Consider the following 15,229-nt stretch of genomic DNA (forward strand, 5'->3'; position numbering starts at 1 on the left):
GATACTTCCCCTGGGGACCCTGAATGTCTATACAAAACTTCATGGCAATCCCTTCAATAGCTGTTGAGATATTTCAGTGGTGAACCAACAGACGCTGCCATCCCAAGAGAACAAAAGGAAATCCAACTAATCTTCAAAGCAAGCTCTTCCCCATAGCACACTGCCACACTCACTTTACCAGCCCTTTGAATATAAAAAGGGTTTTGTAAGCCCTTATATACAGTACAATATGCATCTTTACATTTACTACAACTATATGATTAATATGCAGTTAACATTGGGATCTTGATTATATTCTATTACTGCTAAATGTTTTATTTTGTCCTTTGACCTCAGTGAATATTAATCATATTATTAATTTTACTATTTTTCTTTGTACAAAAGGGAGATGTAGGTGAAAAAAGAACAGAAAGACAAAAGACAAAGGAGATAAAGTAATTAATTTACCAAAAGGTAGGTACCATAACAAATGTTGCATTATGCAACGCTGTCTGTGTTACAACAAGCAAAAGTTGTAGCTGAAACACAAAGAGCATAGTCTCTACATGTACCATACTTTGAAGAAATGTGTGAATATAACCAGCAGTATAAACACATACATACAGTATTGTGTCACTTTTTCCCCCAATCAGTCTTTTGTTTTTTTGTCTGCAGTCAATCACTCGGTTTTCTGCCTTTCAGTGTAAACACCACACCTGGCCTTTCAGGCTCTGGAGAGAGATTGAGCAAAGTGAAGGCAGTCTCCTCATCCCGCTATTCTTTATTCTCTGTCAGGCCTGGGAGCCACCCAAAGGCTACATTAGGGTGAAGACGTGAAAATCACAAAAAGCGGGTGGGGCACTTACTCTCAAATGCATGCAAACAAACATTATTTCTCTCAGCACAGCACTCTCAGGACAGCTGCTGAGAGCTCTTCACTAAAACAAATGCAACAATTTCCTGCTTACTTTAACAGCCCAATCACACGTGAATGGGAGTAGGGAGGACACAACACAAAAAACTGAGTCTTGACAATGTGGCAAACTGCTGAAACACAATAACTAATTCCGGATTAAATATCCCAAAAACGTTGATGATGAAAGTAAGTATAACAGTGTATGAGCTCTCATGGTGAAGCAGGCCTGAGTCTTACATTATCACAGCAGACTGGCGGCTGCAGGACTCGGCTGGCTCCAGGATCGTCTCGCTAACCGCTCGGTCTAAGAAAGGTCACGTCACTAGGAATACCTCCCTCTGAAAGAGACGTGCATGGTGACTCCCACATGCCTCAAACAAAGACAGACAGACCTGCACACTCATATGGCCACACACGCACGCACGGGTGGACTGACCACCTTGCTTCTACAAGAAACAACGCTGATGAGTGCTGTGAGACTGAACCAAAACAAAGTTGCAGGCTAGAAAAACAAAACAATGAGCAGAAAGACACTAAAACGCTCTGTAGACCGGTGGGGAAATGCAGAGTAACTTGTTAATTATCTTTCCTCTATAAGCTATATTTCATTATTTGATCCAATGCTCACTTAAAAATGCAGATTAGTGTTGATGCTGATTAATGTGTGTTGTCCTTTATAAATAAAGAATAAGAATACATGAGATGAAGAGATCTGGGGCCTGTTGCACAAAACCAGGATAAGGGATTAAGCTGGGAAATTCAAGTTATCCTGGATGAATTTAGCTTTGATTTGGTTGCACAAAAGCAGCTAGCATGCTCCAGAGCAGGCTAACAGCCAGGCTAAGATTAATCCTGGAGTCTGTGTGTTAAATCAGCTGCCGCTCTGATCCAAAACAAATGTGTTATTCCGTCGTCTTCTGAATGAGTTCTGCTTTATTTTTTATTAACATGCATTACTTGTCACTATTGCCGTCACAAGTTTGATTTAAATCCTACTATTGCAGTTGTTTGGATGGTAAGAAATTGTTGCACATGCACCGGAGATAAAGTGGGACAATGCGGAGGAAAGGGGCTTTTCCTCCGCTGCTCTCCCTGTGAATTTGCCCCGTGCAACATGGAGAGGCGGGGGAAGGCAGGGGGATCCTCCCACACCATGCAGCGGACTCTAAAGGAGACTTTTAGTGTCAATAACGACGACAATGGTACCTGACCAAACGTCCGTATTTTACGAGATGGGAGTGAGAATGTGTTGGAATGCCACAAAGCTTCTTAATCTTTTTATTTTGGTGCTGTCACGCATCTGGGAGTGAGAAAAAACATGAATAAGGGCTATATTGTTTTACAGATATGCTTACAAGTCACTTACTTCTTTTTCTAGTTTTTGTCATATTTGTTCTGTATGAACATTAATTGTAGAAAGATATTTAGAATTATAGCTTATAGAGATTTGTGGATATGGTTGTAAAACATATTCTCTCATTATGAATAAGGGTTTGAAATTAAGCCTAGTCCTTAGGGTAAATTGCCCGAGGAACATGAATTCCCTCTGCTCACTTTTAAGGCAAAGTAGGCTAAATAATAAAACATTTTATTTATATAGTGCTTTACAGGCTACTCAAAGACACTTTAACGTAAAACCAGCACATTTAGCACATAAAAACAGATACAGCAATAAAACCAACACAAAACAAGCATATTAAAAGCAATTAAAACTTTGTAAAAATGTGGAGTGACTAGTAGGCCCTAAGTAGATCTTTTTAAATCCTTACGCATTGTTTTGTCTGTTGGACTTTTTCTCTCCGTCTGAGAACAACAGCCGTATTTCCCTTTTTGCATATTATATGTTTCACCTCCTCGTAATTTTCCATTAACAGCTGCTGCTCAGCGGGTTAAACATATGCGCACGCGTCTTCTCCATTTCTGCATCAGTAAATCTGTGATCGATACCGTGGTCTATTTAAGAAAGTCGTGGACGTGCACTTATCCCAGCTATCTACACCTGGCTTGACATAGCTTCACCTTCTCATCCTGGCTCGGCAAACGTGCAACCGATTAAGCCGCGATGACCGAACCACACTAAGTCAAGCTGCGCTTTTTCAGTTATCCTAGATTTCTTCGTTCTACTTTTGTGCAACAGGCCCCTGGTGTAAATGATGCGTACATGTGTGTCACTGACCTCTTTGACTTTGGCTGCGAGTCAATCTTGTTGTCTATTTTATTCGAGTCAGTATCAGTGACAGGTTTCAGTTCCTTTAGCAGACCTGCCAACCTTGAAGAAATGTTATGAGTACAACCCCCAACCCCCGTGCGCGCGCACCCAACAGCCCACCGCCAATGTACGCTCCACTGTTGCCCACCCACTAGTGAGAAACCTATGAGATACCTAACACCATAATACATAATATAAACATGGTGTGTGCAATCTGAAAATGTAGGTGGAGAGGGGGGAGATTATGACAGGCTAGTTGATATTCCTGCATATTGTTACAAATATTATGAATTACGTTACACACGCACGCACGCAGTATGCGTTTATGTCAGTAAAATATAGCAAATAGCCCTATTGTATGCTATATATCATTAACTGAGCTCGTCCCAGCTGGACTCCCAGTTATAATGTCAAGGTCATTATTTATGCTCATAAATTCAATTAGGCTAAAAAATAGCCTAACTGTTACCTTTATCTTACGTTAATCAGCACCTGGCCTGTCTAAAACCTAGTTTTCTAGCCATTCCACCACTTTTCTAACTGGCCAACTAATGGGAAGGATGGCGGGTGTGATAGGCTAGCCTATTGACACTATGAACATGTTTTTCTTATCATCCTTTTATTTTTAATATCATTATGTTTCGGGGGGTGGGTGGGGAGTATTTGCAAGAGTGCATGGCTTGTAGCCTGGAGACCTCCTGTTTCATGCTGCTCCCGTCTCATGCCTGGGCACGTCCAACGGTAAATTCAGATGTTCAGAATACAACGGTAAATTCAGATGTTCAGAATCGTGAATTATTTTCTAAATTAAGTCACAGATAAGTTAGTGAGCATGGGAGGCATGAGACAGGAGGTCTGCAGGCTGCAGCCATACCCAACTCAGTATTTGCGTGTGGGACTGTGTTCGTTACCTGTTGCCCCTTCGTGAATGATATCGATATCTGTCTTGCACACGGTGCAGAACGCGTGATGAGGTAGCCTGGACATGTGGAGGCTAGGACGGGCAGGTGGGCGGAGGGTTAAAATGCAGCACTCTGATTGGCCGAAAGCTTTTCACTCCACTTACACGCATAGACAGTATATAAGAATGGACCAACAGATCCCGTTGCTCTGGATGGAGACCAGTGAAGGCCATTAGAAGCACTTTTCCGGTGAGCGCTGAGCGTTACTGCGCAGCCTCGAACTGAGAGAGACAACGTAAATGTGATGTGAGCAACCTGTCTGAAAGTTGTAAGTCTTCTGGTAGCTGTGCCAAGAGAAATCTCAATCATTCCCAATCTTGCAGAGACGGAGAGCGTAGGTCTATGTAAGGAGATAACATGGACACAGGCTAATTATTGCTAACTAAAATGCTAGTTAACATTAGTAACTATACGTAAACAGCTAATGTAAGTCGAAACTGCCTGCAAGCTTTTCCTGTACTATATGGTAATTCCTCTACTATGCGACAGTAAGTTGCGTGGTTATGACACAATCGTTAGCCTATTTTTACAAAAACGTCTACTACGGAGCCATAACGTGAGGTACAAGGTAATGGAGCCTTTTATACATTGTCGTGTTTCTTTAGAAATAAACAATGGACAAATAAAGTCTTTAAACGCTTCAAATGTAAAGTTATTTGCCGTCAAAGTGACGTCAAAATGAATGGCAGTCAATAGAATGCTAACGTTGGGTGATCGCTTTGTAGCATCAAAATGCGCCATAGGAGGTTCGAGCTCTGAAGCGAAGCTTTCCCCCTTGCTTATACGCTGTGGCTCAGCAGCAGAATCAACGTCATAGATGTAGATTGCATAGAAACTGAAACCGGCGAAATGAAAGATGCAACAAAATGCGTACCTAGAGAGCAGCGAATCGTACAAGCGTACTTAAGGGTCAAAATGCGTGCCGCGTACGAAAAATGCGTACATGTTGGCAGGTCTGCTTTAGGCCATATTGGCTCTTTTATTTCAAATGGTAATATTTGGTACAACGGCGTTTGTCTCGTTTGCAACATCCAGGGTGCAATAGTATGGACAGAATGTTCACGATGGTGACATAGACCTGTGCCTTAGGGTGCTTTCACACCTGTAGTTCGGTTCATTTGGTGTGGACCAAAGGAAAAAATTATACACAGGCTTTTTAGAGACAAATATAACTTGTCCATTTATGTCACCCCCAAAAAAAGCTGTTGGTCTTGGTGCAGTATTTGTGCTTTTTTCTGACCAGTAGGGGTGATGGGGAAAATTAATTAAATTAAAACAAAACAAAAAGCAAAAGATATTTGGACAACTATGTAGTGTAATTTATTTAAATCTGACACATTTACTGTAAACTGATGACTGAAATTACAGTTCAAACACTACAAAGAATTACAGTGTTACCAAAATCCATACCAGAATCACAAATCAAGGGCTGAAACATTTAGTTGATTACAGTAATCCATTAGTTGATTGAAAATAATTCATTAATTCTGATAATCTTTTAAAATCTTTTAAAATCTTTTTAAATGCAACATATCTAGGTTATAAACTGTTGGTTGGACAGAATAAGCAATTTGAAGACATCATGTTGGACTGGGAAATTATGATGGCCATTTTTCACTATTTGACAGTGTTTTAGACAAAAGAATCTATCAATCTTAAAAATAATAAACCGATTAATTGATAATGAAAATTATTATTAGTTTTAGTCCTAAACATATCCCTATCAATTGGGGTTCGCAATACCTTAAAGTTGACTTTGATGCACATATCACATAAGAATAGTTTAACTTACCAATAATTGCAGTCAAAAAACACAATGTGATATCATGACTTCGCGTAAACATACACGCCACTTTTCTAAAGCCAAGTGGCGTGTTATCTGTATGCATTTTGAGCTATCCGCTTGTATGTCTACGCCGTATACAGCGAACGGGATTGGGTTTAGGAAAAGAAGAAAGCGACGATTGGGATTAGGAAATGTGACACGCGGGACACGATCCCTGGTCTCCTGGGTGAAAGTCCTATGGTTGCCCCTTCCACCACCCCAACCAATCTCGCGTAAATTGACGCGCAATCGCAAGGTAATGTAAGTCAATGGAGGCCAAACGGCGTTGATAAACACGCTAAAAAGCGATTATGCGTCTTGATAACACGCCAAAATGGCATACGAATTGGCGTGTCATACATACGCCACTTCTTGAGATCAGTCTGAAAAAAAAAAATCAAGAATAAAATGTATATGAGAATGACCACTGTAATAATGTTGCCACATAATGCAGATAAATGAACAATTGGATAATGAACAGAAAATGACAGAAAACGTATTTCTTGCATTGTCTTGCAATCCTTCCGATATGTATCCTGAGATCTCTTTCTGGGGTCCCCACCCACATTAGGAACCACTGCTATAAACAATGTATGGCATGCAATGCTTCCAACAAAATTCTTACACTCAAACTTGCATAGCTAAAAAAGGACAAAGGTATGCAATCCCAATGAGTTAAGAGAAAAACTGACAAGCATCTTCCCCATGTGCTGAATACGAGTGCAATGCAGAGACTGAGCAGTGCAGAGTGCAGTGGAGCAGTGGGTCTTCGTAGGAGCTTTGTGCATAAGCTTGAGCACATCGGACCATTTACGCCCACATGGAGTGATACATTCTACTGAAAATGTACTCATTATGCATCCAAAAGTAAGTGTTAGTGAGTTCTAGTTCCCCTGTGAGTCCAAGTGTAAAGCTAGGCCTGATTCTGCCTGGTTTACACAGTTAGTGCAGTCACTTGCAAGTCTGAGTCACGGTACGAGTGGAGACTGATGTGTAGTGATGAGATTAATGTGAATCTCACCTGCTGTTGGCGTGAATAAAAGCGAGAGTCCAAGTGAAGCTAAGAGTAATGGCTAAAGAAGTGGACAGTATGGAGGTACACATCACAACTAGAAAATAATTAAATTGGATAAACATTGACGGAACCAACCATGTGCTGGTCGTGATTTCACTAAAAAAGCCAGAAACTTCCATCAGAAGTGACTCCTAGTTTTAGTGATACTCTCCTCTGCTTTTCCATTTTTTTTTCTCTTCATGCGTCAAGGCTGTCTCTTTTATTGAGTGGTGTTATGAAACCCATCTACATTCTTAAAAGACCTCTCAGGTGAGTGCTAGGGTACAGGGAAAGGTGTGTTACTATAACAACTGAGTCAAATGAGGAGTAGTCTGACTTTTGACGTGAACAGTTGAGTCTGGTGAGGAGGAGGAAGAGGAGGACAGGGCAGAGGAGGAGGAGGATGAGTAGGAGGAAGAGGAGTGAGCATGAAAGACTCTGCAGGTCTGCCTGTACTGAGGAGGCCTTTCCATATAATACCTACCTTATTTTGTCTTTCCTTTAATAGCAAGGCTTTTCTAACAAATCAATGCTGTTATAAAACAGGTAGTTAGAGAGCTCCTTCCTCCTGTGAACAGCAGCTGCCAGCTGCATTAGCTGATACTTACACATTTTCATTCTCCGTTTTCCAGCAATGTTACATAACCCCAGGATTCTCTCCAAAGATTAATGTGGAACTGGCAAAACATAAAAACTGGAAGGAGTTTTGCAAAGATAAATGTTTATTCATCTATATTTGAGCAGGGGTAACTCAGGGCAATTTGGAGCTTTTTGACTAAGGCAGTGGAAAACAGAAAATAAACAACTTTTTAGCTCTGATTACCCAGATGGCAGCAGTATGCTTTCATGGTCAGACTCATGTAACACATCAATGGTATCTGTCACTGTGGACTGAAGTGGGAGGTGCACCCTGAATCAGTGGTTTGTGTAGTTCATTGAGTGTCAGCTAAACAGCTGGTGGTGTGTTATCCATGAAAGCTAGAAACAAAGTTCCTCAAATTATCCCCAGAGAAGCTACAGCCTGAAGGGCACTAATACCACACACACACACACCACCCAACTGTTAAGACAAAACATCTGTACCGCTCGAGCTAAATTGAGTGTTTCTTGTAGGTTTTGTCTTTTTTGTGTGTGTGTGTGTGTGTGTGTGTGTGTGTGTGTGTGTGTGTGTGTAATAGAGACCTTATTTATTGATATGATATTTCAATATCAATCCAGCTCACTACGTTGACAAGTGCCTCATGCTAATGCTTGGTGGCTAAACCGTACAGTACCGTTATGAAGATTACAACTATATGTTTAACCCACTTATAAAGTTATTTTAGTATGATGATGATGTGATTTGCCATGTAACGTTAGCTGTATGGGTAGTCAACAAACTAAGTTAGTTAGCTAGCGCACCCCGGTTCATCTGCCTTATTCCCTGCCGCTAAAAGACTGGCGGGATGAGAGAGACTACAGCCCCAGAGAAAATGGAACAGCTGTGTGTCCTAAGTGATGCCACAAATTCAAGCACGCAGTCCATGCCAAACTGTAGTAATGTCTTCTGCGCTTATAGTATTGAATGTGTGTTCAACACAAATTGGTACAAACAAGTGCTGTGGGTTTTCCACAAGGGAACAACGAATGACTTGCCAATGTCGGTATTGATAACCCCCCCTTACTAACACTGACACAAACACCCCCCTCCTCGTTCCCTCATCTGTTCTGCAATGACGGACATAAAAATCATTGTGCAACCCACTCTTTAGCAGACCTCTGCACCAGTTCCTCTCTTCCCTTTGGTCTCGATTGCTGGCTAAAGTTGGACTTTTATGCTTTCCGTACACATCATTTTAACGAAAGCTGACAAAAATTAGCAGGAAACATATCATTAAGAAATGACAAAGACGCCTACGGACACATTTGATCCCTTGACAGTGCAAAAGTGAACATTGGACAAGCTGTCATCAGCCTTGGTTATGTGGGTGTTTCATGAGAAGTAAATGAGACATGCTGCAGTACAACACACATCCCTTGAACAACTAGGTACCTAGGGATCACACACACACACACACACACACACACACTCTCTCTCTCTCTCTCTCTCTCTCTCTCTCCTTTTCCATTGCAGCTTGCTCTCTATAGCATATCAATATCAGCATATCAACATTATAGATCAAGCTTCTGTGGCCTCTCTGGAACCTCGTCTCTCTCTTCAACACAAACAATCACTGCAGTCTGCAGAGCAACAACAAGCACATACATTCAGACTTGCATATACACATACCTCTTTATGTCATTAGCTTGATGGTTAATTGGGCTGGCCTTAATATCCAACAATGCTGGTGGATTTAGCAACAAGAATATGTGTTTGACAACAGGGTGTATGTCACATTATTTTGTATTTCAGCAGTCACACTGTTACCAAAATGTCCCATCAGTGCTTTGCCTCTCATTTCTCATCTCTTTTTATTTCCTCTTTTAATATTCCAATCTGTCCATTCACACAGACACACACTTACATCTCTGATGAAGTACTCCAGGGTGGCATGGGCGATGGCAATCCCATCATGGGTGCTTGTGCCCCGTCCCAGTTCATCAAGGATGACCAATGAACGTTCGGTTGCGCGGAAAATTATCTCAGAGGCTTCAGTCAGCTCTTCCATGAACGTACTACGCCCTTTGTAGATGTTGTCTGTAGCCCCCATCCTGATGACCAATCAGACAAAGAAAAAATGAGGTCAGAGGTCAAAAGTAAAAGAGTGAGAGAGTTATGCTGAGATAGGATTGCATAATACTTTTAGTTTTTGAGATGGTGACTGTTTTCAGGGTTAGTTTGAAAGTCTGACTCTTTTAAGAAATAAAATATTCAAGTTCTTTCATTTTTTGATCTATTTCTGAGCTCCTTAAAAGGTCCCATATTGTAAAAGTGAGATTTCCATGTCTTTTTTTTTTTTATTATAAAGCTGGTTGAGGTGGTATAAATAAACGCTCACTCCACAGAGAAATGCACACAGCCCGTATTCAGAAACTGTGCCTTTAAAACGAGCCGTCAGGACTTCTGTAAGGTTGTGATGTCACAACTATACTGTATATATTGACTCTACAGTGTTGTTACAGTCATGCCCCGGCTGCAATGACGGTGCAGAGACTCCAAGAGCGCACATGCGAAAGACCCGGAAATGCTGACCATTCAGAGCAGACTGGGCTTTTTTTTAAAAGACAGGCGCTAAAATAGAGAGTTTCAGACAGAGGGTAATTACAAGTATTTTCATAAAGACCGTACGGAACAATAACATGTTTTTATTAAAGAATGTAAAAATGTATAAATATATAATGTATAAAACTGAAAATGATAATACGGGACCTTTAATACTGTTAGCTTCAGCTACCGAGGGATATTCGGATATACAGCATACGTGCAGGAAGAAGGATTACTTGGGACAAGAGTATAACGTTTATCTTCCTTTACTGTGGAGGATGGTAATATTTGTTGTAGAACACTCTAACCCCAGTGCAGAAGAACTTTCCGAGTCCACACCAGAGCCAGCGAGCAATCACAACATCAGCAACATGTACAAAATACGGAACTACAACTATACTGCCACCTACGTAGTTCCGGTAGCAAGGCAACATTACTATGACAAATTATCCTTTGTACTATAATTATCCAGTCCTTCCAGAAAAATGCGAGTTTTTTTGTGATTGTTGCGGGCAAAAATCCTTGATTATGCGGCACGTTTTCTTAAAAAATGCGATGGAATATGCGGGATATTTATGCAATTTTATGCGATGAAATTGCGGGAACTTGCAAAAACTGCGGTTTCATCATGGCTTCATCGCGGGGTTTGCAGCTTTTCGATGATGTTCACGTCACGTAAGTACGTCACTTCATAACGTTCCCATGGCAACAGGGGAAAATGGCTGCTCTTGTGTGAAGTAAACGCAACATTTTTCAACTTCCTGCTAAGATATGTGACTTTTTTTGCAACGAAAATGTGAGGATTATGAAATCATGCAAGCCCCGCATATTTTGCGCGGAAATCTGCAATTTATGCGGCGAAAGTGCAGCGTATTTGAAAAAATGCGGCCCCCGCATAAATATGCGGACTTTGGCTGATTATGCAAACACATAATCGCGTTTTTCTGGAGGGACTGATTATCTCAACATGACTGACATACTAACATAGGGCAGAGGACAATAATAGTATCAGTACTACAATCAGTACCTCCAGCACATAAATTACCATGGTTACACCACACGCAACATAGGAGAGGGGTGTGGCAGACATGCTGCTGCATTTCATTAGCCAATTTATAGTGTGTGTGCATGTATGCCAAGACTCAGGGTAAATTACGACATTATCAGAGCTATACTGCGTGGCAGGAAGGACATACAGAATCAGATGAAGACACCCTGTCTGTACACTGATGAACGGATGTACAGGAAAAACACAGACACAATCCACCAGCTGGGTGTACTGCTGCTCTGCATTGAGTCCCTCCTTTCCCGACAAATAAACTGATTCTGAAAATTCTGAAAAAACATTTTCTGACACTTGTGGCTCCCTTGTTGCTTTCAGAATGCCCAGTTGTTTTCTTGTATTAATACATTATGAAATCACTCACTCTACTCTAATCAATCAAAACTGCTTGTTTTTTTATGGCAGAAAACCAAAATCCAAGCCCTACCTCAATGCCAAACACTATTACAAACATGACAAAATCTGCAAAAATCTATTTTCACTTTGAGGAGACAGGAATGGAGTTTAGTCTTGGCTTTGAGTTTAAAATTGATGTCCTATAAAGCTTAAAGACAAAAAATGAAGGCTTCTCATCCCTCTTTGCGTTGTTCAGCCTTCAAATCTGGATTTTTGATGATTATTTTTTCTGTTTTATTGGCAGTTTTTTTGTTTGTTTACTGAGGCTTTCATTTGATTTGTAAAATTAGTAACCTTATTTTTGTTTGGTTTGTTTTGCCTTTGTTGGTCCATTGATGCTGTATGATTTTAAATTGCAGTTTTTTATTTTTATTATTGTTTCATGTGGACAGAGGATGAAGACAGAGGACTAATGCCCACTTTGTTAAATGGAAATCCAAATAAAGAAGAAAGCTACACAAGAACCCATCTTCTTATCTAGATCAGTACAGCAGGAAGATCAAAGTAAGCACATAACACAAGGCATTTGTCAATCATTTAGATTTGTCCTTCTAGTTTATTTCTGCAGTGTTAACTCCACACAGTCCTACAGAACACTAAAGACCTAACCTGCCATGCTTGCTGCCTACAAGAATGGCATAGGCACTCTGACACTGCAGCACTATAAAACCCTGAGGAACGAATGAGTCGATTTACGATGCAACATTTTTCCACATGCTCAACATGTTTCACATCGCTGTACAACACCCACCAAGGTGATGGCTACACACTGTTACACAGAGACACGTTGGCACCAAAACACTCACCATCGATTGTGAGGTATTTCTGGATATTAACATTTCTGGGAAACAGAAAAATAAAAGAAAAAAATGTCACTGCATTTTCTGAGGGGAGGGGAGCTTGTGAAAGACTTTAGTAAAACACGCTATAATCCCTGCAAGGACTCCATGGTCGATTAAAGGTCCTTTTCAGAACATGGTTTTACATTCTGCTTCCTTTTGCTGTTTCCATAACAACCATGAAGGGATGAAAGAATGTGCTCTATAACCATCTATAACCTTCAGGACTCAATACCAACAATAAAACACACACACACACACACACACACAGCAGTTGCATACCTGCACATACACATCTGTCAGCAGCCAGGAAACACAAACACACACACCAGACAGCTGGCTTACTCTGCTAAAGTCACACACACACACACACACACACACACACACACGCGTGGGGAGGAAAATAAATAAAACGATGACTGTGAGGTGGCATGCTGCTTTAAACCAATCCCTAGATTATTCACTTTATCCTCATTGATAATCAATCATCTGGATCAGTTCAGACAGAATATCCCATTAGACAGCTACGCACCGTCTCATTACCCCCAACCCACAGAGTCTGCTTATTCCACTTGTAAGCTCTCACTCCATGTCTCTCTCCCCTCTCGCTCATAAACACACTTCTCACACTCACAAGATGAAGCAATTCCCACCGCTGTGTCTGTTACGCTTGACACAGCAGTGTGAATTGATTGAACGCTTATTATCAAAACAAATGCTTCTCAGGATCTCAGTGATAGAGAGAGGCCAAGCAGTCCAATTAGAAACAGATGGAATGATAGAGGTAAAAGAGGAGGTGAGGAGAGGACAGCAGATACTGTGTGGGTGCGTTTTCTCTGTGGACATTAATTAGCTCTTTTAGTTGTACTTTTTTCAGAGAGAAAGAGCATGTTAACCTCTAACCGTGCTCAGAGACCCGACTCAACAACAAAGGCACACACACGATACTGTATTGCTTTACTTTTGTAGACCTTCAATGACTTAAGTACACTCATTCTCTGAGCTGACGCTGCACTACTACCCTGACCTAAACCTGACACTTATTACTTTCTAATTCTTTTTGGTATTGGCAGAGAAGATTTGGCAAATCTTTCATGGGCGCAACCCACATACTCAGCACTGCTGCTCATCCCACAAATGCATGTTCCTTACAAATGGGGTACCATTTGAAAGGGAACTAAACAGGCTTTCAAACGGTATAAGATTTATTGCCAAAAAGCATTGTTACCACAGAGAAATAATCTACCAAACACAAATTATACATACTTTTTGTGCTAAATTTAGATTTTTTTAAGATTCAGTTGGGGCTCCCTGGTGACGTAGGACTTTATATCCGCACATCCTCAGTTCGAATCCAGCTGGGGATGTGTCCTGCATGTCACTCCACAGCTCTCTCTCCCCTCATTTCCTGTAATCTCTATCAACTCAGTAATGGCATAAAACACCCTAACAATGCAGAGCAAATGATTTCCACTCAGAAATGATGTCCCCATGCTCATAAAAGATGCAATTTCCTGATAGAAGAAGACATCAATTATGTTAATTTAAAAAGAAAATGAATCATGTTTGTGATGAGGACAACTTAGAAATTGTTTGAGATAATAGAAAGTGAAGAAAAACATCCTTGTCATCATCTGATTATTTCCTTCAGATTTAGTAAAGAAAAATGTTAAACTACGGTGTTTTGCTGACTGTATTTCAAAAGATTTTGGTAGTATTTACTTTTTTTAAATCAGATGTACAGCCTTTTTATTAAAAGTAAACAGTGAAATTTAATTTAATAATTAATTTATTTTATTTTATTTTATTCATAAATCCAAATAATTTGCAAAATGAAATGTTTTTTATTATTTTGGTTTAGTTTAAATCTTTAGTTTTCAGTTTACAGGATGACAAAATATATGATCTGTACTGTCTACAATTATAAATCTCAAAGTTTTATGATCAGTCCCTGACTTCTGTCCACCCAACCCAACATTCTAATAACCCTAAACTTAAATCCTGATCGTAAAGTAGACCCTTAGGACCAGCCAAAATCACCTCATTACACTAATATGAAGTCTAAAACTGCCAATGGTTTCTCTCAAGGATATAAATCAGATCTCTCTCTCTCTCTCTCTATCTCCCTCCCTCCACTGGGTTAATACATAAGAACATGCTTAAGCCCACAAAAAAGACAATTACACACATCTGCAAGCCATTAGGTCTAATCACATAGAGGCAGAATAGCAGAAACCATAGAGTATATTGGCCTGGAAACTACATGCAGAGCTTACTGCTCCACTCATCATAATGAGATAATCATCAGCGGGAACAAAAAGATCTTCTACAACAAAGTCTTATTGTCTGAGGGTTCCTACGATACAGAGAGTTGCATCGCACAGAACCATGACAGAACAATAGAGCCGGCCTTGTCAAACAACTCTTGTTCATCTTTTTTTTTTCTTTTTTTTGTGTGCAAAAGAAACACAATAGGATTAGTGTGAGTGTCAGCCCTAGAAATAACCATGTTATAGACGACGAAGGTGACAAGAGGAAAGAGGTGTTTGGGGGGAGGGGGGGGGGAGCAGTGAGATTCTTTTTTTTTTTTTTTTGTCCTAAGGTTGTCTCTACCTGTGTTCTTTTGTTTAATTGCACTAATAAGGTGTAATTTGGAGAGGTGAAAGTGTGTTGCGCTCCTTCAGTGTTGTCATGGTCACTATCCTCGTCTTCCTGTCACAGAGACAAAGCTAGAAGTCACTCAGATATAACTTCTTGAGTGTGTTTGTGTGTCTATCCATCACTAAAAAGAGAGAAACACTA

The 15,229-nt window shown here is 40.4% G+C and overlaps 1 protein-coding gene across 1 annotated transcript in view; it reads right to left on the bottom strand.

Annotated features, from left to right (window-relative positions):
• Nucleotides 1–15,229, bottom strand: part of msh3 (mutS homolog 3 (E. coli)) — a 47,224-nt gene that overhangs the window by 4,715 nt on the left and 27,280 nt on the right. Inside the window, 1 exon segment of the mRNA XM_078251078.1 lies at nucleotides 9,450–9,636. Coding sequence (XP_078107204.1) covers nucleotides 9,450–9,636 — 187 coding nt within the window.

This window comes from Sander vitreus, chromosome 5, assembly GCF_031162955.1.
Source record: "Sander vitreus isolate 19-12246 chromosome 5, sanVit1, whole genome shotgun sequence".
Classification (NCBI taxonomy): Eukaryota; Metazoa; Chordata; class Actinopteri; order Perciformes; family Percidae; genus Sander; species Sander vitreus.